This window comes from Channa argus, chromosome 8 (genome assembly GCF_033026475.1).
Source record: "Channa argus isolate prfri chromosome 8, Channa argus male v1.0, whole genome shotgun sequence".
NCBI lineage: Eukaryota > Metazoa > Chordata > Actinopteri > Anabantiformes > Channidae > Channa > Channa argus.
Window position 1 is genome coordinate 4,282,990 of NC_090204.1, and position 26,807 is coordinate 4,309,796.

A 26,807-nucleotide genomic window follows, 5' to 3' on the forward strand; every position below is an offset into this window, starting at 1 on the left:
TGTTATTGTTCTAATTTCCCAATTACATAATTCACAAGATCACACCCTACTAAATTATGTTATGATTTATAAATTGTACGAGCATGACATGAAAATATTATTTATTTAAAGATCAAAATAAAGTGGCAATAGTATGTTGTAAAGCAACAAAACTTATTAACAGTCAGCGGCAATGTTGGTGCCTTGCTCAAGGGCTCACCCGTCACCATCGTCCTCAGGTTGTTGTGAAACGGGTTTTTAGTGCACTAGTGTGAGATTTGCATAGTCCACCTTAGAGGACAGATTATAAAGTTGCACACTCTGAGAAAAACGTGCAATAGCAGAAGAAGTTTAGATCTAAGGTAGCCCTTGACAACGACAGACCCCATCAGGTAAAGACATTATTTCACATATAAAACACACGTGCATACATTTAAAAAAAAAATCAGTTAATAAATGTGTTTTCCAAATGAAGTTTTTTAATTCTTTAATATAAATCAGGCCTACCAAATAGCACAAAGGCTGTAAAACCTTTACACATGCGATACATATCTGTCTGATTCATGCTTTATATCTTTGATATATTATTATTGTGAGAAAACGAAAAGCTAAATTATGCAAAACAAGAGCAAGAATAAAACTTATTGTTGAGCCCCGTGTGCTTTCATCCATGACTCCCAATCCATTTAGACCATATCAAAGTTAACGATCCTCATATCACTTTGTGGGGTCAATGTAAGATTTTTGTGCCATCATGAAACCATGCTGCCACCCACAGGGCGAACCAAAAACAGCCACCGTGATCAGCTGCAAATATTAAAGACTTGAGTTACATTGGGTTTGCTTCAGGAGGAACATTATTTGCATAGTATGTAATGTATAATTGTCCCCCAGAATATGTTATATTAGAAAGTTTTATTTTGGTACTCAATTAATTACATCCTTATGAGTTACATGACATTATTATTCATTGGATCTTTGCACCAAATATGACTAACTACATCTTCACTAACACACTCTCCATTACAATCGTAACCATTATTATAACCACGTATCTGTGATCATAATAAAAGCACAGCACAGCAAGTGGCTATTTTTAAAATCTCTCTGTTAGAGATGTCATTAATGAGATGAACTATCACACAGTTGTTCTTGCAGTTCTTTCATTAGTCTGTCAGCATGAAGTAAAATAAAAACTTAAAATCTCAGTCTCAGAAATCATTGTTGAAGATTTTAACTTCTGCACCTTATCAGGTGATATTTCCATACCTCATCATGCATGCAGGATGTAAATAATATATTTACTCATCATTCAGGAATAGAATACATTAAAATATTCTTTATAATCCCCTTTATAATCCCCCTTAGGGGAAATGTATCATCATTACTTATCCATAAGGACACAGACACAAAGAATTCAGGGGACATTCAAATCATTATTCTCACGAAATTTAAATTCTGTATTATATATAAGCTGCATCGCTTGCATGTACATTAACAGTAATAGTAACCTATTAATAAAGTAAGTCATCACACTTTGTTAAATGACAAATATATACTCAGTTGGCACCAAACAGTCCCCTAGTAATAACAAATATAAAACCAATTTGCTTTGACTTTTAATTCCACTTAAAGTTATCTACAGTTCAAATAACATGTTTTCACCTGTTAGCTGATTTGTAATATCAGAAATCACAAAAACACGAGACTTAATATTACTTGGTTTAATAATTATTTTTTTCTGCCAAACAAATGCTTCCTCTATGACAAATGTACTTTTGACTAAATACCAATTATCATGTTAACATTATTGTTAATGAACAGCAGTAATGATTTGTTATATTTAGCTAATTACAAATAAACGTAGAAAATAAATGATATATTTACGCTATTGTTTGTTTGTTTCTTACATCACGAAACATGCACTCTGAAATAGGAACTATAAAATCACTGATGTTCCTAAATATACATATTGTGTGACTTCAGCTGTGAAGGCAAAACTATTGTATAACAGCTGGCTGCAGATTCTGGGGAAGAAACAAAGGAAATTGCAGAACCAGTGAAAATGAACAACTACAACATCACCAGTGCTGGTAGAGAATTATTTAAGCAGAATTTGCTATATTAAAATCTGCTATTAGAAATGACATCGCAATGGATTTTGTAAAAAATATTTTATGGAATATGACAAATGAAAAAATGCCCTTTGCATGTTTGGAGATATTAACAATATACTGTAATATATACATTTATAACATTAATCAATTTACCTTTGTAATTAATGGAGAAGTTTTTCTTACTGTTAGTTCATACCTTTTGTTTGTCTTAGATCATTAGCATCCACTGTTAGACTATGTTATATCTGTTAGATAAGTTATTGATGTAAAACATAAGCTGCCTCTGAATTGTGGTGTTAAATATCATTAATGAAAACTACAAATGAAAATATTGTAATCTACAGACAATTACCCTGCTTTCCCCATAGTTTCATAAACGATAGATACTTTGCTATTACCATGTGCAAATTGCAAAAATAATTTTTGCAGGAATCCCCAACAACAAGGTTCGTTTAAAAAAAAATCATAATCAGAACGTGTTTGAATGGTGACAGTTACGATGTGATTAAACATTCTAGTCTTTATGGGAATAATGTGGGTGGGGGAAAATAGCAGAGTTTGAAAAACGCCTGGGGATAGTGATTCTGAGTCATGTTTAACTCCGGCTAACGTAATGACGCACTGCGACCTTATAGTAAATGAAAACAATTCCACTTAACTTACATTCATAGAAATTGGCAGTTGACGTTGGGTTTGAGTTTTGTTAAGCCTTTTCTATGTGAAATAATTTTAATATTAACATGCTTGAAATTATTTTTGATTATAATTTGTATTATCCTATTTTATTATTCTTATTTTTAATGTCATTGTTTATCATCTTTAGCATGTTTAACATCATACGTAGCGTTATCTGTTAACATCAACTATTTACTTTAATTACAATGATATAACGTGTGTTACATAGTTATGCAGTACGTTATTTCCCCTCGCATTACCGCCTTTTGTCTTACTTTGTATATTCAGCGGGGTTTTCATTGTTACAGTTTTAGTGACGGGTATATCTTATATATTTCAGGGATACGTGCTATATTGTTTCCATGTTTTTTCTGGAATTTACCCACATCTTAGGTCAGTTGTGAACCTCAGCAGTATGAGAAAGACCCTGTAAAGAGGAAGTAAAAGTAAGATGGAGTACTAGTGTACTTTCTGGAGTCCCAAATTAGAGACCAGGTAGCCCCGACGCCGATTGGATGAAATGAGTAAACCTTCACTTCATTGGCTATGAATGTGAGTAGCACAAGCGCTTATTGGCCTTCTGAACTACATCCACCGAATCCAGTCCGTGTCCCTTCCGTGCTTGTACTAGCTTGCAGCTACACACTATCTTTGGCATAAATTACATGCGTGTAAGCATACACTACATTTGTGAAAAAATGGCAGCTGACGAATAGAGAAAAGTGGATCTTCAGTCGAAAAAGGACGGCACCTGTAAGTTAGTTCTACATTGTAGATAATATACAGTTTCGGAAGAATGTTGGTTGAAGCTACACGACGCTGGTTGGTTGTAAATTCGCCTTGGCAATATGAAAGAAACTGCTCTTAGAGGGTTAACGATAACGCTAAGGTTAGCCAACCTAGTTATTAGCCAGCACCAGTGGCTAGCAAATGAAACAGTCCTAGTTGTCAACATTGGGCCCAGACTATTACCTGAAACCGCAGAACGTTAATATTGCATAGGACATACGAGCCCGAGGGCAAAGACACAAGATATGAAAAAGGCTGTGTTTATATATATATATATATATATATATATATATATATATATATATATATATATATATATATATATATATATAGGGTTTATTTATAGATATATAAACCCTCCCTCGACATGTAGCTAGCTGGTATCAACATTAAAAGGCTGATGTGGAGTGACATAACAGACAGCTAATGGTAAACGTTAATACGTAACTTTAACGTTAGGTTAATTTTATGGTGGGGAGAAAAACATTATCAAGTATTTGAAAATGTTGCTCTCTATAATTGAACATTTTGATTAAGTTGTAACCTTAGGTATTGTAAGTAATAGCCTAATCACGTTGTGTTACATACGTAAACGTTAATTTGGCAACGTTGGCCTCAATATAGTTGATAACGTTCGTCCTCCAACATGGCTTTTCCCACCGCCAATGGCAACGAGTTAGCCTGTGTTTTCACTGTAAACGGGGATTGAACTAGCGACGCGCAGTCCTGGCTTTTTGTTTTGTTTTTGTTTTGTTTTCACCCGATGACAATACCGAGGAGGTAACTGACTAATTCGTAAGTCTCTCGGGTTTGAATTTGTCAGTTGCATATTACAGAAATCTGGAAATATTTAGCAAATGTGCACAAACTTGAATACAAGGTCACATGGACTTTCTCGGTCCTGTCTTTACAGCGTTGAACTTTATCAAAAAACTACCCTGTTCTAGTTTTGCTGCCTCCGTGGGAGGGTCCATTTTTGGAACACTAAACTACTAGTTGTTGTTGCTAGGGCTAAAATTCCTAGTGGATGATCAACACGGGATCATCAGCTGTAATAGAAATTGATCATTTTATCAAGCAAAAACCCCAAACATTTGAAATATAGAGATTTCTTGTCTATCTGTGTTTAGATCATTGTAAATGCAAATGTGTTTTGCTTTGGAGTATTTATCAGGCTAAACAAGTATGCTGAATTACTGAGCTGTGGGTAACTGTGATGGGCATTTTTGTTGATATATTGTGTAGTAAGGGATAATAGTTCAAGAATCAATTAATGGTACATAATCTATTTATTATTATTTTTAGTTGATCTCTCAATAATTGTATTATCAGTTACAACACTAGTATGTACTGTGACTGCTGTAATGTATCTGACCACGTTGATTCCTAATATAAGGTACACATTAGTACACTCAGTATTTAAGAAAACTATCAACTTGGTTGTCATAATGTTTTGCTGCTAGTAGTGACATTTAATTTGAATACATGCAAAGGGGATTTTTGAATAATTCTGAAAATGTCAGACGTATAAATCATTAGAGCATTTGTATAGTGGGGCTTTTGACCAAATGTGTCATTTTGATTATGCTTTATGTAAACAAACTAAAAAAATCTTTTACAGCTATGTTGTGTATTTGTGTATGCAAAAATCCATAATAATGTTTTTACCATTGATGTTTCCAGGTCAAAACTACAAAGGCACAGAGGCGCACTGGGTCAGGATTCTGCACCTTGATTGTCATCAAATTATTGCTTTTGGTCATCAATCACCATGGGAAAAACTCCACTAAAAGGTAAGACATATGAAACTATTGATGATCTTTTCAAAATACAATAAATCTGATTTATGGATTTTTCACCTTATATTAATGTTATCCCATTTGCACAGTTACACAGGTGTTTTCAGGTGTTTTAACAGTGTTGTTCCAAAAAATGTATACACTTTAAATGTAATCATGATGTAATTGCAATGTTCTATGCATTAAAAATATTAATTATTTAAAAATGCTGGACAATGTTTTCAGAAGAGTTTTTGCTCTATCTCAAGAGAAAATGTTTAATTACGTGAGGAAAGGCGGCATAGATAAATTAACCAAAGCCCTATTAGAGTTTTGTTCTAGACAAAAGTTTGTATTTTGTATTTTCATACAATTTCTGTATAATTTTCAGATCAGAAAGATGGCAAAAAAGAGAAACCAGGGAGAACAGTTCCACCAACAGGTACAACCCCTGCCACAACGACAAAAGGTGAACTTTTGTTTGATTATGTTTGGGTTATTCTGTTAGACTCACAGCATCATTAGAAGAGCTGATTAGCTTTTCAATTTACACATTCAAAGGTTTGCTGTATATACTTCAAGCATTTACTCAGTAACAGTCTTTCTGTCTTTCTAAAAAGCTAAAACTCATGTTTTATAATGAAATAAAACATAATAATAATTATAATTAGTAATGAATCATAAAAAATCCAGCCAAGACTGACAGAGCTAAGACAGGCTTGTACTGTGTCTAGGATTACTTTTTTATTGAAATCTCAGTATTCATTTACAGGTAGCAGGACGTGAGGCTGTAGCATACTTCTCTGTGTTAACTGCATAATATGTAAATATCAATAGGTTGCATTCATTTTTTTAAACTTCCAAACATACTTTTTTACAATTTGTTTTTAGATGCCTTCAGCTGGGAGGAATATCTAAAAGAAACGTCATCTATACCAGCTCCACCAAGCTGTTTTCGTCAGGTATGTCCTCTTAGATTTGTCAGGGCCAGTTCATTCTTTAATGTGAGTTTAAGTAAATTGTACGTCATTAGAAAAAGAACTTGAAAGATTCTTTCCGTCTTTCTTTCTTTGTCTTTCATTCTTTCTTTCTTTTGGACAATCTGCTGTGGTTATTCTAAATTGAAATGGCATGTTTTGTCATTGTTATTGGTAACGATTAGCAAATCACAGACACTTTAAACTAACGCCACTGTTATTCTTTAAAACTCTGTCTTGTAATTAGTAATGTTTTGCCAAAATTTCTGACAAATATTAAACAATTTGGTGACATTATTTAAACATGATAAATTTAGTAATTATTTGTGTAGTGTTTTTTTTTTTTTGTTGTCCTATAATATCAGCTATAATATCAGGTCTTCTAACACTGACCTGACATCTGCAGGCTAGAGTTCCACCCTCCAATGACTTCAAGGTGGGAATGAAACTTGAAGCCCACGACCCACGCAATTCCACCTCCGTTTGTATTGCCACAGTTATGGGCTTAACTGGGGTTCGTCTGCGTCTCCGTCTGGATGGAAGTGACAACAGCAATGACTTCTGGAGACTTGTTGACTCCTCTGATATCCAGCCTATTGGCACCTGTGAGAAGAATGGCGACATGCTGCAGCCACCACTGGGTAGGACAGTCAGTTTTAACTAGAAAAAACATTTTCAAAAAGAAAATGCACTATGGATGCTTTGTCGCTCAAATGGTTTTCCTTTTAGCTGAAAGTTTTGCTTTTACTGAAATAGCAGAAACGAAAGGTTGCTTCCTTATATACTGGTTAGGCAAAAATGTATTTAAAAAGCTGTATACCAGCAATAATTATAAAATAATGTACAGAAGACAAAAGTCATAATGATAATAATAATAGTAGTAATAATAATAATGTTGTGAATTGCGCTTAGTTTTACCTATCTACAGAAACAGTTCTAAAAGTTTGCAACAACAGAAGATGAACTAGTAAACTAATAAGACTAAACTGAAAACATTTGTGATATTTTACTGTAATGTATTCTATCAAAGATATGAAGGAAACAAAGTTGTAGGAAACATGTTTTTATATTCTTGAAATAAATCTTGAAAAATCAAAACAGCAAGATATTAAATGACACAGAAAAGGTGTGTTCTTTAATCAAAAGTGCTTAGCATTTCATTTTTGCAAATGCACACAACACGATATGGGATATTTGTTAAAGCCCTACTATAACAGTGGTGGAATTTAATTATCTTTGACTTAAGTAGAGTTTGTAGTGGTCCAAAAGCAAACTTCATAATTGTGACAAATTTGTGAAAACAACAGACCCCACAGTGATGGATTCCCTGCTGCATTGTAGTAAGCAAAAAGACAATAATGCCAAAGGTTTTTCTTTTGCAGTAATGCAAATTACCCAACATTACATGTGATGTGTTAATACTAGTTTTGTTTTTAAATGTTCTGATCCAGGATTTCGGATGAATGCATCTTCTTGGCCCATGTTTCTGCTGAGAACCTTAAATGGAGCAGAGATGGCACCAGCATTAGCCTTTAAAAAGGTACTTTGCTTAAGGAAGCTTTGAAACTTTAAATGAATTGTATGTCATACAGTTTTAGTGGTGCATGTATTTAAAATTTGTTCCAATGACAATATTGAACTTTTTTTCAGGAACCTCCGAGTCCTCCCCAGAACAACTTTAAGGCAGGCATGAAACTGGAGGCTGTGGACAAGAAGAACCCATACCTCATCTGTCCTGCCACCATTGGGGAAGTGAAGGGTGATGAGGTCTTTATCATGTTCGATGGGTGGCGGGGTGCATTTGATTACTGGTGCAAGTATGACTCCCGAGACATCTTTCCTGTGGGCTGGTGTTCCTTAACTAAGCACAGCCTCCAACCCCCAGGCAATAGTGGTAAGTGTTAGCCTGTAGGTGGCAGTACAGGTCTGCATTAACAGTGTGGTGTATAGCAAATGCTGTTTTTTGTAATCAGTGCTTCCTTCACACTCATGTACATGAAGTGTCCCTCCCACTCTACAGCCAGGAAATTGCACCCACAGCCAGAAAAATATAAACACGATTAGTATTAATCATCTGCTCTTGTTGCTTAGTCTGGCAAAGCAGAATATACACAGCTTAATCTCTAACAGGTGCTGCACATGTTCTAGAAGAATGCATCATTTCAGTCTACATTTACAGTACATTTGATGACTGCAGTTGGATTGTTGATGGTGGTTTTGGTACAATTGTTGTTTTAGAGCCAGCATCTTAAACAAAAGTTTTAAGGAATTGTTAGAGCTCTGTTTGTCACTAACTTTAAATTGTACTACATATGGAATTCAGTAAGTTAACCTGGGGAAAGTCAGTAGAGCTTAATCATGGGGCAGTGTTCTGAGAGCTCAGAGAGTTAAGACACACATTTTAGAAATGGGTATTTTCCTTTAAGTCAAACCTCCCTTAATTAGTCGATCTAAATAGATACAGATTTATTATATCTAAACGCCTCACAGTGGCAGCACAGCTAAAAAAAGTTTGGTTGCTTAGTAACAAGTTTTACATTGTGTTTATAATGCGGTCCTTCTGATAAATAGCAGTGACTTTAAGAAATGGAATAGCTGTGAGTATTCAGCCTGCAGGAGACACAGGATTTTGCATGTGAAACTTTGTAGTGTCAACAGTGTCCTGTTGGTGTGTTTCAGTGCAGGGGAAGGAAGAGGGAAGGAGGATTTATGTTCTTCACATCATACCTGTTTACATGGAAAAATATGTTTACACAAAAGCTGCTCTGACATTTGCTGAGCTAAGTTTGTGTATAAGACTCTGGATAGAGAGAAAAAGATTGCCAGCCACAAATACAGCTGCTGCTACACTACAATTTACTTAAATTTCTTTTGAAATTTACTACTTATTTATGGGATCCAAAAGGTTTGGAGGAGATATATGAGAAGTGTACATATCCTTTTCTGTTGCTGGTCATTCTGTGAACTCTGCGTTTTTGTCAGTTTGGGCTTTGTTTTGAGTGGATGGTGAGTTTTGAAAAATTAATTTACGATTTTTTATTTGGCTCTTTACTAAATGTGTGGGAATTGTTAGGGAACCTTGACTGTTCAGACATATAAAATATATTCACTGTCACTGAGATAGAGCACTGCCTTTTTTTGGTAAGTGTAGACAAAAACCAGCATGCATAGTATATACAGTACATTTGGGTGCAAAGACTGAAACTGTCAGTTTTCTTTTCAAATATTAGAGCCATTTTAGAGACAATTCATTGCATGATGAGACTGTGATTCTTAGTTTTCTATTCGTGATTTAGCCTTTATGATGTCATAACATCATATTCAGATGATTCATTTTGGTCAAGTGCACATTTTCATTTACTGCATTTATCCTGTTTTCACAGTTACCCTTCCAAAACACCTACAGATTCTCCCAGTGTCGCCCTCCAAGCCCAGCAGGCGTTCCATGCAGTCCCCCTACAGACTTCCCAACCCACTGCCCCCTTTGCCTGTCAGGAAGGGGGTAAGAGGCCGGCGACCCAAGAGTGAGACTCTGGCTTTGCTTAAAGCGGTGGCAGAAGCAGCAGCTGCACAGAACGGAACCATACCTGAAAACACACAGCTGGTACCCCGACCCCACAAAAAGAGAGGCCCCAAACCTGGAAGCAAGGTGAGACCCAGCTGAAACTCAGTTATTTAACCATTTTATGGAATCTTTTTACCTCTTAATCGCTAATGGAAAGTTGTCTTAAAATTAATGTTTATTTTTATTTAGAGAAAATCCAAGATTCTCCAGAGCCCAGCACAGCTGCCCAGCATCCAGATTCCACAAGAAAGCCCTCCAAGCCTCAACTCTGTGGTTTCAACAGGTAACCATTAGCTGCCACTTGTTTCCTAAAATTAGCTTTTTTAATTTTCTGCACTAAATAAAAGCCATCATTAGACTGGATAACCTGTTCATGATGTTTCTTGTGTTGTTACAGTGTGTGTGTATGTGAACAAACATGGAAACTGTGGTCTCCACCTGGACAGGAAGCAGATGCAGCATCTGCCAGACCACTTTGGCCCAGGGCCAGTGAATACTGTGCTCCAGCAGGTTGTCCAGTCATGTATAGACTGTGCATACCAACCTAAAGTCCTGCTCGGTGCTCTGCATACTCATTCAGGAGGAGGAGAAGTTGTCAGAGGTAGCAAAACACACACACTTGTAGTTAGTATATTAATTATTAATTATTTTATATTAAGGTTTCAACACCAAAACAACAGAGGAACCAGGAGTCAAGTCATTTTGGTCACAGATGATTGATAGAGCAATAATAGTAATAGTTTTTATCCCAACTTTGTTTAAAGTGATTCTTTACACACTTTGCCACAGATACACGTCAGCTGATACCTTGCTCAGTGGTCCCAAGTAGCATTTGGAGGTTGCCTTAACGGAAGTGTTTTTTTGTTTTTTTAAACTGTATTTTAATTAATTAATTAATCCAGAAATAGAACAAATACATATCTATCCACATATCAGTGCAATTACAGTGCAATTAAAGTCACCCACCCCCCACCCCCCCCAGGATAAGATAATGTATTGCCATGTTTGGCATCCTAGACAAACAATTTATAAAAGGATTCTCATAATCCAAGTTTGGTGAATAAACATGAGTCCATAGACTCGACAAACACCAATAATGTACTGGCTGGTGGTATCTGATTCCACAGCTGTAGTTGTAAAAGGTAGATTTTTGTTGCTTCTGCTGAGGCCATTTTAACTAGGTTAGCAGCTCTGCAGTTAAACTTCTTTGTGTCGTCTTCTTTCTTCACCTCCTCTGCAGGTGGGGGAGGGCAGATTTTGGCATATAAAGCCTGTAGGAACACGTCTGTTATTATTGTAACTTTAATTGCTGCTTTTCATTCCCTTTTGTTAAATTTTAATATCGATTTTAAAAAACAGTCCTATTAGTTCATAATATTTTCATAAAAAAAACATAGATTTTCATATTAAAACAACTGGTTGCTGGTAACATTGTGGCTAATCATCATGTGTCATGTGTTTATTAGACCAATCAACCAATCAACAACACTGTTTCCTTGAATTTCAATTCCACATTAATTCAGTGTTTAAACCGGTGCCAAAGGATTCATTTTGGCCTTGGCAAGAACAAAACATCTACAAAATGATGCATTTATGTATTGTCAGTTAGTACATGCAAAACAGTTGAGTCCCAGCTATATGTCGTGTCTCTGGGCAAGACACTGAACCCCTAACAGCCCATTCCCCTCCCCAGCTGTGCAGTGCCGGTCCAAGCCTGGTAGAGATTGGGGAGGGTTGCGTCAGGAAGGGCATCCGGCGTAAAAACTGTGACAAATCAACATACAGACAATGATCCGCTGTGGTGACCCTGAACTCACGGGATAAGTCTGAAAGGACAAGAAAAACTAAACAAAAAAAAAAACAGTTGAAGGAGAGTAATGAAATATCTTCACCGCTTCATAGGTGTCCAGAAAAATGTAATGCTTCTGCGTATATAAAATGATGAATGTCATCTCCCAGAGTTCAGCATGGGCCGCCAGTAAACATCAACCTGATGTTTGCATTATTTAGTTAACAAATACGAAGCTAAAAAGAAAAAAAAACATGTGGGCCATAGTAAGTACCCCCCTGTGATTCAGTAGCTTGCATATCCACCTTTAGCTGAAGTAATAGTTTCCTGTATGACTTTATCAGTGTCTGTCATCTTTGTGGAAGAATTCTGGCCCATTCTTCTTTGCAACATTACTTCAGGTCAGGAGGTTTCGGGCATTCGCTCAGTGTTTCTAATGATACGCTGTGTTTGTTTTGGCCAAACATGGCACTGGGCACTAAGACCAAAACTTAACTTTAGTCTCATATGTCCAAAGGACATTATTCTAGAAATCCTGTGGTTTGTTCAGCTGCAGTTTCGTGAACCTTATTTGTGCTTTCATGTTCTTTTTACACACAATGTGCTTTCTCCTGGCAACCCTTCCAAACAGACCATACTCGTTCAGTCTTCTTCTAATCGTACTGTCTTAGACTTTAACATGTAACACATTTCTGTAACTCCAAGTTGTTACGGAAGGGTTTTATACCCTTTACAGATTGATGTTCAGTAACAATTGCTTCTTTAAGGCCATTGCTTATGTCTTTACCCTCTTGGCCTTGTGTTAACACACACCTGAATGCAATGACTGCCAAAGCTTTAATAGAGCTCTGCAGATGTGCTGATGATCATTTGATTAAGGGCTTATGCACCTGGCTGCAATTTCCTTTCTCAAATCCTATGGAAGCAGTAAGGTAATTCTAGTATTAAGTAGCCCACATTTATTTCTTTATTTTGTTGTTGTGTCTGAGATTATATTTGCCTTATACTAAGACCTGCTATGATCAGATAATTTCATGTTTTTACCCCAAAAACCTAGAATTAAAAGGGGAGTACTAACTTTTGCACATGACTGTGCATGTAGATTATATGTTGACTATGAAAAGTAAGTAAAACTGCACATAATGGAAAAACTCAAATTGCAGCCCTAGTCATAAAACATGTTATCTTTCATCCCAGTGAGAACAGACGGTGGAGTTCGTATGGTCAAACTACCTTCCGCTTCCAGTGCTTCCTTTGTGCTGCGTTTCTTGGAGACTATGTGTCGTCACCTGCAATGTGACAACCTGTTCAGCAGCCAACCGTTCAGCCACTACACAGCTTATGACAGGACCAAGTCAGGTAGATTCTACCTAATAACACTGAGATTGCTCCCAGACTGCTTTTGTAACAATCACTTACTCCTTGTTTCTGTGTTCCAGTGAAAGAAGAGATGTTGGACGCTCCTTCTCTGCTTCGAGGAAACAAACGAAGTCTCTCTGGGTTGTCTCCATCTTATGCCGCCCCTCTGTCTCCTAAACATTTACGTACTGAAGCCCACCCTTCAGAAGGTGCAGCTCAGTTTGTTCTTTATACTTAGACATTTCCTCCTTACTTTTATTTTGTGCCTATTCATGATTGCAATTCACACAAATGGAGAAAATTGGATTTTTAAAACTTTTAAAGTGCTTATTTCTGTCAATTTTGTCCTCAGTGCATCTAAACCTTTTGATTATATTTGCCTCAAAGTTGTTACCTTGAGTGTGGAAGAGGAGTCAAACATCTCAGTATTAAAGTCAAGTCACGGACTGTTTCCCCCTTGATTTTCTTGCAGTAGCTCCAGATGCATATTTATGTGTGTACACAGGAGAATAGTTTTCACAATTTTTGTAAACATTTGTGCAGTCAAAAAATAATAATTTGCTTAATTTATTCGGTAGTTATGAGCATTCCAATAAATAATTTGTTATAAAATAGTAAATAATGCAGCACAGATGTTAGTTTTACTTGCAGGAATGTGCATAAATTCTGTACAAATGAACAAGACCACACAATTTGACACTGAGAGAGTGCTGACATAATGGGGCTGTACTTAAAAATGTTCTGTTTATTTCTTTAATATTCAGTAGTGTTCCCGTTAGATGTCAGTAATGCAGTGCACTGTTATAGTACCTCATGTATCAAACATCTTTTTATCAGGTCTGTAACAGGTTTTTGATGTTGAACATGAATGCTGACTGTACATGCATGTTCTATTTATGGGGCCTTTTTTATGATGCAATTTAAAAAAAGATATTTGAATGTCACTTGTTTTTTCCTCTTTCCAGCAGAGACCCTGCCCCACGAGGAGAATGGCCTAATAAAGGAGCAGCGCTACATGGACTCAGCTTCCAATTCCATGACCCCCCGGCCACAAACAGTGCGAAGCTCCTCAGAGTATCACTCCCAGCCCAGCAGCCACTACCATCCTGGCAACAGCACACCTATGCGTCGCCTCTCCTCTAACGTTGCAGACCTCAGCTCCACTCAGCCTCTTAGACGAGTTGAAGGTACAGGACGAATCTAAGGAAGATTGGTGAGTTTTCTATAGAAACACGCACTTATGCCTCTTGTGCTAAATGTTTCTTCTCTGCTTTGGCAGCAGCCAGCTCCACTACAGGACCTGAGGTTCCAGCATCTGACCGGGAGAGCCAGCCCAGTAAAAACCCTTCCTCCTGGACGATTGAAGAAGTGATGCAGTTTGTAAGGGATGCCGACCCCACAGCATTAGGTCCACATGCTGAACTATTCAGAAAACATGTATGTTAACATATATTATAACAATATTATACAGTGTGGTATCAGCTTTTGCATTTGCCTCTATAGATTTTCTTTACATAACAAGTCACATCATTTGTTTTCCCAGGAGATTGATGGAAAAGCCCTGATGCTGCTACGGAGCGACATGATTATGAAGTACATGGGGTTAAAACTTGGGCCTGCACTAAAGTTATGCCACCACATCGACAGGCTGAAACAAGGCAAACCATAACAGGAGCCAGGACAGCAATGTTCCTGGCAGACCCATGAGCAATAAGCCCCGAAAGAGCCAGCATGAGACACTGACTCAATGGGGCATGCAGGGGGTTACTTGTTACTCTAGACTCCAACTCGAGGGACTGAATAGTTACAGCTTCATCCCGACTTCCAGAGTGGAGACAGTGTGCCGTGCAGTGCTGACACATTACCTCATCCCCTCATCGGTGAACGACAAGTTGTTCAAGTCTAACAGACACGATTGACTTTTTGAAATTCCAAAGGAAAATAATCCCTGTAGTGTTTACATTGCATAGCACATGTGCACACACTTTTTTCTTCTTCTTCTTTTTTTTTTTTTTTTTACAAAGATAAAAAACCTTTTGATCCTGATTTTGGATCCCCAAAGATGGAGAATGTTTCTTCTTATATAAGGTTCTTTTTATTGTTGAATTTCCAGTTAATAAGGAAGGGTTGGTATACTGAAAAAAACTCAATCAAATGTTCTTCCTTTGGACACTCTCGTCTTTGCTGTTGTTTAGCTGTTTTCACTCTTCACGTGTTTGCCTAAACTAAGAATGCTAATGTTAGTGCATTCCACGTCTTTCACACAACGTTAAACAGATGTATTCATTTGGATGAAAATTGTCAGTATCACGCTATGGATCGTGTTTTACTCTGCCATTTTGAATTGAAGCTCACCTTTTTCCACGAGTGTCCTGCAGGGTCATGACCCATTGTGGGCCAAGATGTATTATCGTGTCTTGGTAGGCCGATGTATTGCCTCTTGCTAATTGCCATGCAGTTATCAATGAAACCGTTTGTATCTCAAGCTCAGAGAAGTTTATGGGAGAATCAATATCAGTGGAAAGATTGTTAAGGAAGTGCAAGTATGACATTTCGAAGGGCTTTCTATGTTTGGTTTTGATGTAAAGTTTTGTTTCAGTCATAGTCATGTAAGCTCATTTATCTGCCTGTGACCTCAGTGTTGTCACTTTTGACCGTTACAATCACTGTTAGCAATGAAAACAGATGTGTACAGTTTTATGGGTTTAACCATGAATATCAGCAACAGAATGTACATTTTGTAGAATCTTTAATATTTTAAGGAAATCGTATACATAAGTTAGAAATGTGAAGGTAAAAAAGAGATGGGGTGAATATTTCACATGAATTCCATTCTGCTTTTAATACTTACTGCAACGCTTTTAGTTTAAATACTCCCAGTATTAGACTCTGCCTTGCTTTATCTGACATTTCTCAGGTTTATGTGATCTTTGTTAGTACAGGCTTTTGTAGCATACTGTTTATAATATACCTAACGGAATTTCCCTGTTATTCCTTTCCTCAATTTTAAGACTTGTGCCATATGATATTCAACACAGGATCGAAGTGCTGTCGATTTCCCTTTTTTTGCATCTTCTTACTTGAAAAATATGTGTTGCAAAAAGTCACTCGTCTTTTATGTCACACCACATAAACAATATCAGTTTATGATATGGTGTATTTTCTTTTTTTCGTTTTTATAAACCTTCCAAAAACAACAGGATGTGTTTGTGTTTTTACTGGCTAATTAATTTGAGTCAGCAGGTTTTTACAGCACGGAGTAAATATGCTGAATTCTTTCATTTTATAACCAAACTTCTTAAACATGATAAATAAGACATGCTTGTGTTTGTGACATAAAATATACAAATGACTGTTAAAAACAGCAATCTGACTTTGCTGGCTTAATTTTATATTTTTATACTGGTTTCTTTTCAGAAAACCTCTTGAAAAATCTTTGCTTGACTGAGCTCTGACATGAGATAACTCCTTTGTAATAAAAATGGACTTCCTTTATGCAAAGGGCAGACAATTAAATTGAGGTTGTTGAGATTTTACTTCACTTCCATAGAAAAAGCACACATACCGTACAGTAAGCAAACATTTAACTGTCAGCACATTTCAAGACATTTTTCAGAAGCAAAAAGTGCTTCGGGAGAGTGAGTGTCACCAAGGAAGCAGAGTTTTAAATATTCAGTCACACTTTGACTAACTAACCATCCAGTATATATACAGATTGTATAAATTAAAGTTGTACAATGAATAAATTAGGGTGAAATCCTGCACAGCCAACCTCTGCTGAATGTGCTGCAGACATGAGTATAAGATGTACTGGGGCTGCTAAAGTACATCAATATAAATAAAGAACTGGTAAAAAGTAGCGCTTTAGGTATTTTCCGTTCTTCCTCTGTTCAACCAGTCTGCATATGGCTGTTATTAGTTCTTGGCCTGCAATTCAAAAATTTTCATAAAAGAGGCAATACAATCTTTGCAGAATAGGAAGAACACCCTGCAACGTTTTCAACTAAACTATGACAAAGTGCACTCAACAGGATAAATAAACTGACACATGACAATACACTCACACAACTCAGATCGCACTCATGGGGGAGAGAAACACAAGGCTCCACGAAACAAGAAAGGACATCAAACCACTTAAAATGAATGTTTACACTGACATGTTTGATCAGACAGGGAAGGGGGTACCAGGACTGACTCTAACAACAGACTAAGCTGATCTTTACTACTTCAGCTCCCTTTCACATTTGAAGTCAATGTACATGGTGAAATTAATAATAAAACGTTCCCTTAGATGTTTGTATTACGTTAATGGAAACAGAAGGGAGTTATAAAGTTTTCCACATTTGTTGTGAGGCTAATTCGGCCAAAAATAGCTCTTTCCAGAAACACTTTCAGTTTGGAAGGGTCAGTAGAAAGTTGTTTAAAAGTGAAAAGAAATTCCTTCATCCCTGTTGTTAAACACAATAATAATGTATTTTGTTGTGACCGACGGCTGTTGCCAACATTCATTTTAATGAAACTGTGGCTCCGGCCTTGCCAAGTCATTATTAGCCTGTCAAGCTAAAGTCCTACGATCCAGTGAACTAGTGATGGCTACGGGAATTTCCAAAGATGGGACATGTCTTAACAGTCTCAGTCACGTCCTGCCAGTTCATACGGCTGTGCCCAGAACAGTGAGAACCTCAACTATCATCTTATTTAGGTTTTCAGTGCACTTAAAGAAAAATTACATTTGGAAACAAACCATGGACCAAAATGGAAAAAATGAAACCCATGTGTCCTTTCTGTAATTATAAAGTCAAAAAAGTTCTTCGACATCTCCGATTTAGAAAGACAATCTCCAAAGCCACATGGAGAGCCCATTAAGCTGCCATACACAAAAGACATCTCTGGTTTATTATAACACTGTGGAGCAGAGTAGTGCATTACAAAAAGCACTTCAACAAGCTCCAATGGAAAACATTTCGACTTCTGTGTCACCCTGTCCGACACTGATGAGCCTCAGTTGGAGCAACATTTGGAGCCAAGCTCTGCACTTTGATTGGACATATAAGTGTACGAGTTTGATTACATTATGTCCCCACATGTGTTTTATGTTACACACTCTGGAGGGATTACAGACAGTGGTCCAGCAATTAATCCCCCTCCTCTGTGAACTCTCACTTCCTGGGAAGCAGCGCTGCAAGTCTCTGCTTTTTAATGGGGAGGAAGTGGATCTCCTGTGAGCTGACCTTCTTCAGTTTGATGGCTCTGTTTTTAGAGACCTTTTTAAGATGGTCGTTGGGGTCGTGCTGCTCCCGCTGGGATGCAGACGGCACTCCGTACAGCTGCTGCAGAGACGTCCCCTGGCTGCTGTCCCGTTTGATGGAGAAGTTCTTGGTGGAGACTCCTGAGAGGCCTTTAATCTTCCCGCAGAGGATGGCAGGGATGGCGTCCTTCACTGAGACAATGACCTTGGCCGTCTGTGAGGTGCTGACTATCTCCAGGTTTCCCGCTCTGCTGAGAGATGCTTCCTGACCCAGAGAGCTAGATCCACTGGCACTGCTGTCAACCACCCACTTGTGCTGTCGGCTGAACTCCAGCGAAGCCAGACTGCCCAGGAGCTTGGAATCTAAACTCTGAGTGCATTCAACACCAAGAGACAAAGACGTACCACCAGTGTCCTGCCCGGACTGGAACGCGAGTGCTCGGTTTTGTCCTGGAGAGCCACTGGAACTACATGACTGCACACACTTTTTCCTCACACCAGGCACTGACAAGTCAAGCACAGTGTCCTGCTGTGGGCTGGGATATTCCTGTTTTGGTTGAACTGGACATGCCCTGACGGAAAGGTCTAAAACCTGTCCTTCATCTAAAGGAAGCGAGGACAGAGACACATTTTGTGGCTGAAATGATGGCATGCATCTTCCTGAAGACAATGAAGGAGAGGTAGTATCTTTTGGAGAAGTCTGAGTGCTTTTACTCACGCTGCAAACTGGTTTTGGCACGTTCCCCTTTGAGTCCTCATTCTGAGGGACCGGGATAGGGATGGGCAGAGGGATAGGCAGAGGCACTGGCAGGGGAATGATGACAGGGTAAGGGACTAGAAGTGTGGCAGGAGGAACTAATGGGGCTAGAGGGGAGGTGTAGGGGGGTGTGAGGGGAGGGAGTGGGAAGAACGTAGACCCTGGTGACTGACAGGTTGATGAACCCGCCTGGGAAGGGAAAAGGTCCTGCAAGATGGCTGCAAAAGCTGGATTCTGCAGGAGAGAGAGCAGGTTGGCATCCTGCACTTGTCCTGCTGATTTCTGGTCCACAGCTGGAGGAAAACCTAAGGTCAGAGGATTCGGACACAGGACGTTATTCTGCAGAGGCAACTGAGGGCAGTTAGTGGACTGGGGAATTACAGAAGGACTCATGTGCTGGAGGACCTGCTGATCCAAGACCAGGGGAAGCGAAACTGGGCTTTGGCTTGTTATCAGGTATGGTGCCGTCCCCATTTGGCCGAGTTGAGGCCCGGCTGCTCCGGCCATCTGGAGGTGAATAGGTAGCATGAGCGGACTCTCCCCCAGACACACTGGGTGTAGTACAGTTGTGGCTACTTTAAGCGCCACGCCTCCCGCACTTTCAGTATTGGGATTCACCACTGACGGTGCAGGAGGCTCCACCAGGTTTGAGAGTCCGCCTTTGTTCAGTCCTGTCATGCTACCGTCACAGGAATCAGCAGGAATGAGTGAAGCTGCTCCATCCTCCACTTTACTGGTGATTTCTCCTCCTCCCACTCCAGTGCTGCACACATCAGTCTGGGGCTGAGTAATGGTGACAGACACATCATCACTGCCCTCCATAATTCAGCCTGAGGGGTCAATCAAGATCTGTATCAAGTGCTAGTGACAGGTCTCATCCATTATTCTTGTAGGCAGCCCTGAAACACAGGAAACAGGATGTTTAATACTGACGTTGTCATAATGTGGACAATCTGACACAAGTGTACAGTATAGAATTCACTGGAATGTGTCTTCTGAGTGATGCCGTTCGAAGGGTTAGTGTTTGTTGTGTCTATTATATTGAAAAAAATATTTTAAAAAGATGTTTTGTTTTTATATTTAATAATTGCAACAAGACACATTTCTAAAGGCTCTCCAGATGAATCAGGACTAGACGAGATGTGAGGGGATGGTTACAAGACAAACAAAAGAGGTGGAGATGTCTCTTGCTGGTTATAGCTTGCTATAACACAATTGCCAGGGTCTCCTTGTGCGGTAAACAACCAGGCAATCTAGACCGGATTTAGATGACGCTCGTCCCTGATAAAAAATAAAAAAGTTAATGATTTGGACGTACTACTGATATTTAGCATATATGTCACCACAATTAACCAAATGCCCAAAGGAACCTGGGAATATGAGCCTATATACTGATGTAGCACAGCCGGGAGACGGAAAGTAGAATACGAATAAGTAGAATAATAATTAGACTGTTTGGTTGTTGCAAAGTACTTTCAGCTGAATCACTTCAATTGCCTCCTTGTTGATAGCAACAGAGACAAACATGATAGAAGTAAGATTTTTATATTTCTGTGGAAATATAACATTATCTTTGTCAAGCATAATACCTCATATTTAATGGAAATAAATAGTCAACAAATTATTTAGTCAACTGACCAACCCAAAAAATTGTTGGAAAACGTATTTAATTAATCGACATTCTGTGTTTCAAACGTCATATAAGCAAGCATGCACTGCTTTTCTCTGTCTGATTTGGACTATTATCTGGAAAGAAATCAATCACCATTCGAATTTTTTTTGACCAACTGATTCATTCATTAATTTGTTCCAGAAAATGACAGAACGAATGGCAATACAGCCTGACAGAATGATGAACACTTTATCATTAAAACATAAACATATCCAAGTGGTTCTTCTGTCTTATCTTTGATGGCCAAAACACAAAAACACCTCACATGCTTCCCAAACATTAGTGTCATAGAATGGAGCAGCAGGCTCCATTGTGGCCCTCGTGTTTTCCTTTTTCCATATAGCTATCACTCCCCTCCTCCACCTTCTTCACACAGCTCCTGTTGGTTTAAGGCTTCAGCTGAAGAGGTTAAGCCAGGGGGAGTGAGCCTTCTGCAGCTGAAGGCTGGGAAGCCTTTTATTTGCACAACCTACGAGCGTCAAGCAACAACATCCACAGATAAAAAAAGGCTACACAGAGATGCAGATCTAGTTAGTAACTGATCAACCATCCATCTGTGCACTTATCATCCTAAAACACCATCCCAGTAGTTGTTATTGTAGCCTTTACAAGCCAACTGGGTGTTTTCTGTCCTCTGCACTACATGACACCTCTACACAACACATGTCCTGCCTGCACTGGCTGTCAACCTTGATCAATCCCAAGTGATAAAACGTCCCTTGGGTGCCTGGAGAAACAATGCGTCCAACGTCAGCGAGGTCAATTATTTATAATGATGGTTGCACATCAGACAATATGTTCAGGACGTGAGAAGGGGGGAGAACTTTCAGTAACCTCAAAAGTATGACACAGCTTTTAAGTGAAAAACTCAATTAAATGCACACATGCAGTTCCCATTTTCTAGCAAAAGCGTGACACTTTTTTTTCCCTGTACAGCCTTCATGTGGTGTTGGGTTGCCTCAGTGAGCAGTGAGGAAGAGCCCCCCCAGGCTGGTTGTATATTGTAGCATAGATGAGACATTGTATTAGGGCTCTGATGAATTACATGGAGGATTCTTCAACCAGACGGGAAAGCTCTGGGAAGTGTGTGTGTGCACCGCTGGAATACAACACTGCGAACAAATTTTAAAATGTATTTATGCCTCAATGCTTCTGTGCCTCCTTTCTTGTCCTATCTCCACATGGTGTAGAGTTGTTGGGCATTCAGGGTTCAAACATGAAGGCGTCCGCTCTCTCAGCGATGAGCTGGAAGGACATGGCAGTTTATAAGCATGTAATAGGCCTCTGTCATGAGCTCTCAACTAGACAAAAGTACTTGGATAAATTGCTGACACACAAACCAAAGCAAAAGCATTGGCATACATATGTCTGACATGGTGCAAAACATCATTTTTTTATTCACCATTAGTACCTCGCTTTTCCTTTCTGTTCTTTGTGTGTGAAATTGTGAAAACTTGTTATAATGTGCTATATTTGGGGTTTTAAATGGGGCATTTCTATCTATTGCATTTCTCCACCGTTTTGATGCCCGTATTGGTCTCACTTGCATTCCAGGAAGTTTCAGCAAGACATTTCCTGCTTGATAACACGGTCAGGAGGTCTGTGACACGATAAACCCTCACTGACCAATATGAAAGAAGTCTTTCTTGGTACCGACTCGCCTACAGACACACACTGCAATGGTTTCAGCTCTGCTGTCCACAAACTGAGGAAATACCCCAGATAGTAAAGTCAAGTCAGGATGAAATGGCCTTTTCTTCTTTAAGTCTAAGGTTCTTGAATGAAGATTTTAAAAATAAAGTGTTATGGTAGCTAATAGTCTGACCCTTTGGATTAGGTGATCACAGCCAGGCTGACATGTTCTTGCCCAACACTCCCCACCCCACCCCACCCCCCTCTCCCTTGCAGCAAGCACAGCAGTTTACAAATCAGTACTTCACCACCTCTTGACTTGAATCATGTGAGTACAGTGTCCCACTCTGCAAACAAAGAAGGAAGTTTAACCAGCAGAAATCAGAGTTAGCCAAAGTACACAGACACCATGTCCATCTCTGATCTTTCCTCCTACATTGTCTGTCTGTGACAAATATCCCTGACTCCGTTTTGTCTCTGTGTTATCAGAGAGGGAAGTTCAAAAACCAATGTCACATAGGCATCAATAAATGAATCATTGACTCTTATTGATGGAAAAATCCATGTCGTTTCTCTTTACCTCCTATGTTAAAGCCAACTTAAATAACCCAAGGCCTTGTGGGCAAAGAGAGAACATGCACTGCCAACTGCTCCTCCTGATAAGTCTAACACCCCTTTAACAGCATGAACGCACCCGAATAAAGCTGTATTCATGCACACAATAGGGATTGACAATTGTAGGGTTAAAACAGATTAGCTTAAACATGTTCTGTTCCACATCCAGCACGTTAAAACCCCATTCCCACATGATGACAGAGTTTGGAGACTGGGCTGTTAAAAATAAGACCAGCTGAATGCAGTCTTCATGATATATGACCTAATGTAGGAAACATGCAACACAAACAAACCTGCAATCTCCTTGCAGGATGAACGCACAGTATTATTCTAACACTGATAAGACCAGCAGCTACGCGTGTAAAAGGAGTTCAGAATGCTCAACACATCATCTGTAAGAGGTTTGTGTTCACTAGCCAGTAACAGCTAATTGAGCAAATAGGCAAGAAGAGACCTAACAGAGAGCCAAATGAAATCCCTCCCCTGTCCCTGTTACTGTAATGATTTCCACATTTCCTTGCCTCATTGATGGAATGTACGCCATACTAAGTCAATAGCACAGAGAAAACAACAACGCCTTCAGTTCAATTGCAGTAAACTGCACTGTAGTCCAAATACATTACACACAGCACTTTCTCTCTTTGCTTCTTCCTCGTTCCGGCTTTGACTTGGATTTTCAACCAAAGGGAACAAAGCAGCAGGGATGGGATGGAACATGGCTGATGAGCTAAAGGCCATCGCCCTGGACACTCCTCCACCCCAACAGTCAATTACATCTAATTAGAGAGACACACATGGAGCCTCATTCGTGAGCTTCACATCCTTAGACTGATGCATGCTGCCCTTAGCTCAGTGCACATTCTCGTTTATTCATCCCTCCAGCCCATCACCTACATGCCACAGAAACCGTCACACAGGATGAACACTTTACCACTTCTGATCAACACAATGGAAATGTTGGTCTGTGTGATCACTGTCCAACTATAAGTCACTATTTCATCAAGGTTGTCAATGAGACCCCCCCCACACACACGCACACACACATTGAGAATCATTTAATCACATTAATATACATGCATACTAAGGGCTTCCTCCACATGGTCCAGTATTGTTATAAGCTGTATTGCACTCATTGTCAGATAGGTGGCTGCACAAAATAAGCTGGAGGTTTGGAAATTCTTTGTAGAAAATCTAAACATTGAAAATCAGAAATAAGACTATTACAGTTAGAAATCATATGAGAAGGTTTCATTATTGAAATGGTTTAAGTCCCAGATCTGTCACTGCACGTGAGGCAGGACACCAGTTTATCCAAGCTATGGAAGCCAACAAGCCCCGAGTTCAGCGGAGGATATTTTCCTTCTTTCTTCACTGGTGACATTTCTGTTTCCCCGCAGACATCCTTACTGTTCTCGCAGACAGATATGCGCCATGAAAAGCAGGGAGCCTGTGCGCCGTGTACGCGCACGTCTCCGCACGGCTCAGGGCGCGTGAGGCTGCGCGGCCATGAAGACGGTAATAAAATGATAGAGAGCAGCTCGTCTAAAATCATGACTTGCTATTTGTAAAGTTTGTCTTCCACTGGGGAATATTTAAAAGGAGCTGGCGAGGACAGACGGCGCGCTATTCCCGACACAAGCTAGCTGCGCACATCGCCTGTGGACCGGGATAAAAGGGGGTTAATCCGTTTAAAAGCCCGGAGCCTGACACGAGACACATCATTCCCAGCGAATCCACCAGCAAAACCAATAAATGTTTGTCGTCAGGTTTGTGAGCAACGAAAAAAAAAACAGAAAAGCCTCGTCTCACCCTGTTTCATCCCTTTCCCTTTAATGAAATTCTTCCCTTTAAATCCAGCAGCAACCTTTACTCACCTTTCAAGCCGACGAGCAGCATTAGCAGCTGCGCTCGCGCCCCGTCGTGTCCGAACGATAGATGAATGAGACGCGTGAGAGCAGAAAATAAATAGATAAAGCTGCTGTTTCTCTCCTCATCACGGTCCCGTCGCAGCGACTCCGGACTGAAGCTGCGCACGCAGCGTCGTCGGTAGGTGGGTCCTCCTACTCTGCACGAGGGGGGGGGGGCAGAAAATAACAAGACCAAATGTCAGCGGTAATAAGATTAGATCACAGGGTGTTCAACATAATCGCAAACTAAAAAAAAAAAAGAAAATAGATAATTCATACTGCTGCAAACCTGTTTTTTTTTTATTTCTGTATTTTGCCATGTGGTACCATCGTGCGGGTAACGATTTATTTTACAGATCTGTAATTTCCATATTATTGCCAAAACGTTTCCTGGAAAAATGGTCTAATTTTGTACTTATTATAGGGAAATGAAGGCACTTTTTAAAACTAAATGCTAGTTTAACCTGCATTCTGTTTTGCAGACTTATTTAAACATGTCACGCTTGTTCTTAAGCATTGTTGGATTATTTTGGGCACCGGGCACGAATGTGAAATATTGCTACAGGCCAGTAAAATAATGTGCTCACACTTAAGGGAGAATAAAGTTTTCAACGAAAATGTATAAACACATTCACATTTATTTGAGTTTCAATGGAGAACATCTGTAGGTGGGCTGTGATATTCAGCTGTGAACTTTAACCTTTTCTTGTACCCTAACTGACTACAATACTTTGACCACAAATATCATAACCAATATAGTAATAGTATATCATTTCTGACTACTGAGAAGGCTTTTAGGCGGTATTTAATCCTTTTATTTTGCAAACTACTCAGTAGTACTTCAAGGCTTTTGCCTGGTGACAGGCAGATGACACAAGCCCAGGAGAATGGATTCTGGTCTGGCAGCTGTGGATGAGAGTCTGGTAAAGACAGGCCTGGGTGACTAGGATCCCCTGGGTCCCCATATCAGTCCCAAGCAGCCTCAGGCGCCTCCTGGGGCCCCAGGGACCTGGTACCTCTCATTGTGCTGCAGGGCAGTTGTTTAATGCACCATAATGAGCCTCGTAGTATACCCTGGTGGCGTGGTGGTGACTTTGGTGTGGCTACCTCCTCAGTGGCCCTGCCCCCACCCTGTCTGCAGTCAGCATTACTCACACGTGAAAATACAGCTCAGATCATAAATGGGTTGTTTCCAGTCTGCACAACTACAATCCCCACTATCTAAATACAACTCGTCTTCCTGGAACTGTGAATACCAGTTTATTATATGACATTAGAAATTATTCAACAGAAACTGAATTACTAAAAGTTTTAGCTGCTGGCTCATTCATATGGGCACATATAAGCACCATAATCACAGCTTACATGAATAAGTCCTCTATGGGTCTTTCGACCATTCAATTGCATTTGCATAAGTTGCATTAAGGGACTGAATGAAAATGACTCTGGGTGGGTGTGGGGGCTGAATCTATTTAATCTCATTTGAAAACAAAAATCTGACAAGGGTGATTATTTATTTATTCATTCTGGATCCTCATTAGCCCATTTTATAACTTTGTATGGAATGCTGCTACAAAGTGACATATTAATGGGACATAACATTGTAACAAAATCATTTGATATAGTTATAATGGTTGTACAAACAGTATGTACAGTTCAAGAACAGTGAGTTCAAGTAGCCCTTATCTCAATGAAAAACTGTTCAAAAACATATTTTAAGCAGAATGTATTAGAAGTGCAGAAATCAGCAGGGGGTGGGGATCTATGAAACTGAAGTGCTCTAAAAAAAACCAATAATTGTTACAAGTGTAAATATCTGACGAATGTCTATATTGTCATTACTCTGTAGAAATCATGTTGTTGCTTTGCATTAGTTTTTGAAACAGGAAATAAAAATAATCTATTTGCTAAATGTCTAGTATTAAATTATTACCTTTAATAATATTCA

At 39.1% G+C, this 26,807-nt stretch overlaps 2 protein-coding genes across 2 annotated transcripts; one reads left to right on the top strand and one right to left on the bottom strand.

Moving 5' to 3' along the window:
- The first annotated feature begins 3,410 nt into the window (after positions 1-3,410).
- Positions 3,411-16,544, top strand: LOC137131684 (sex comb on midleg-like protein 2). Its single transcript, XM_067513295.1, has 15 exons — positions 3,411-3,524; positions 5,244-5,353; positions 5,730-5,807; positions 6,230-6,300; positions 6,722-6,956; positions 7,767-7,855; positions 7,966-8,209; positions 9,699-9,964; positions 10,070-10,163; positions 10,278-10,481; positions 12,867-13,028; positions 13,109-13,237; positions 13,994-14,215; positions 14,308-14,465; positions 14,572-16,544. Exons 2-15 carry the CDS (start codon positions 5,332-5,334, stop codon positions 14,695-14,697), a joined length of 2,100 nt encoding a protein of 699 aa, XP_067369396.1. The 5' UTR covers positions 3,411-3,524; positions 5,244-5,331; the 3' UTR covers positions 14,698-16,544.
- Positions 15,761-24,985, bottom strand: zmp:0000001174 (retinoic acid-induced protein 2). Its single transcript, XM_067513296.1, has 2 exons — positions 24,827-24,985; positions 15,761-19,932 (listed from the first exon to the last, which is right to left on the bottom strand). The coding sequence occupies exon 2, from the start codon at positions 19,853-19,855 to the stop codon at positions 18,188-18,190; it is 1,668 nt and encodes a 555-aa protein (XP_067369397.1). The 5' UTR covers positions 19,856-19,932; positions 24,827-24,985; the 3' UTR covers positions 15,761-18,187.
- Positions 24,986-26,807: the final 1,822 nt, after the last annotated feature.

Excerpts from the sequence above, each read along its gene's own strand:
- LOC137131684 (XM_067513295.1), top strand. The coding sequence starts at position 5,332 with ATGGGAAAAACTCCACTAAAAG. Across the intron at positions 5,808-6,229 it reads CCCTGCCACAACGACAAAAG|ATGCCTTCAGCTGGGAGGAA; the intron begins GTGAACTTTTGT and ends ATTTGTTTTTAG. Across the intron at positions 14,466-14,571 it reads CTGAACTATTCAGAAAACAT|GAGATTGATGGAAAAGCCCT; the intron begins GTATGTTAACAT and ends TTGTTTTCCCAG.
- zmp:0000001174 (XM_067513296.1), bottom strand. The coding sequence starts at position 19,855 with ATGGAGGGCAGTGATGATGTGTCTGTCACCATTACTCAGCCCCAGACT.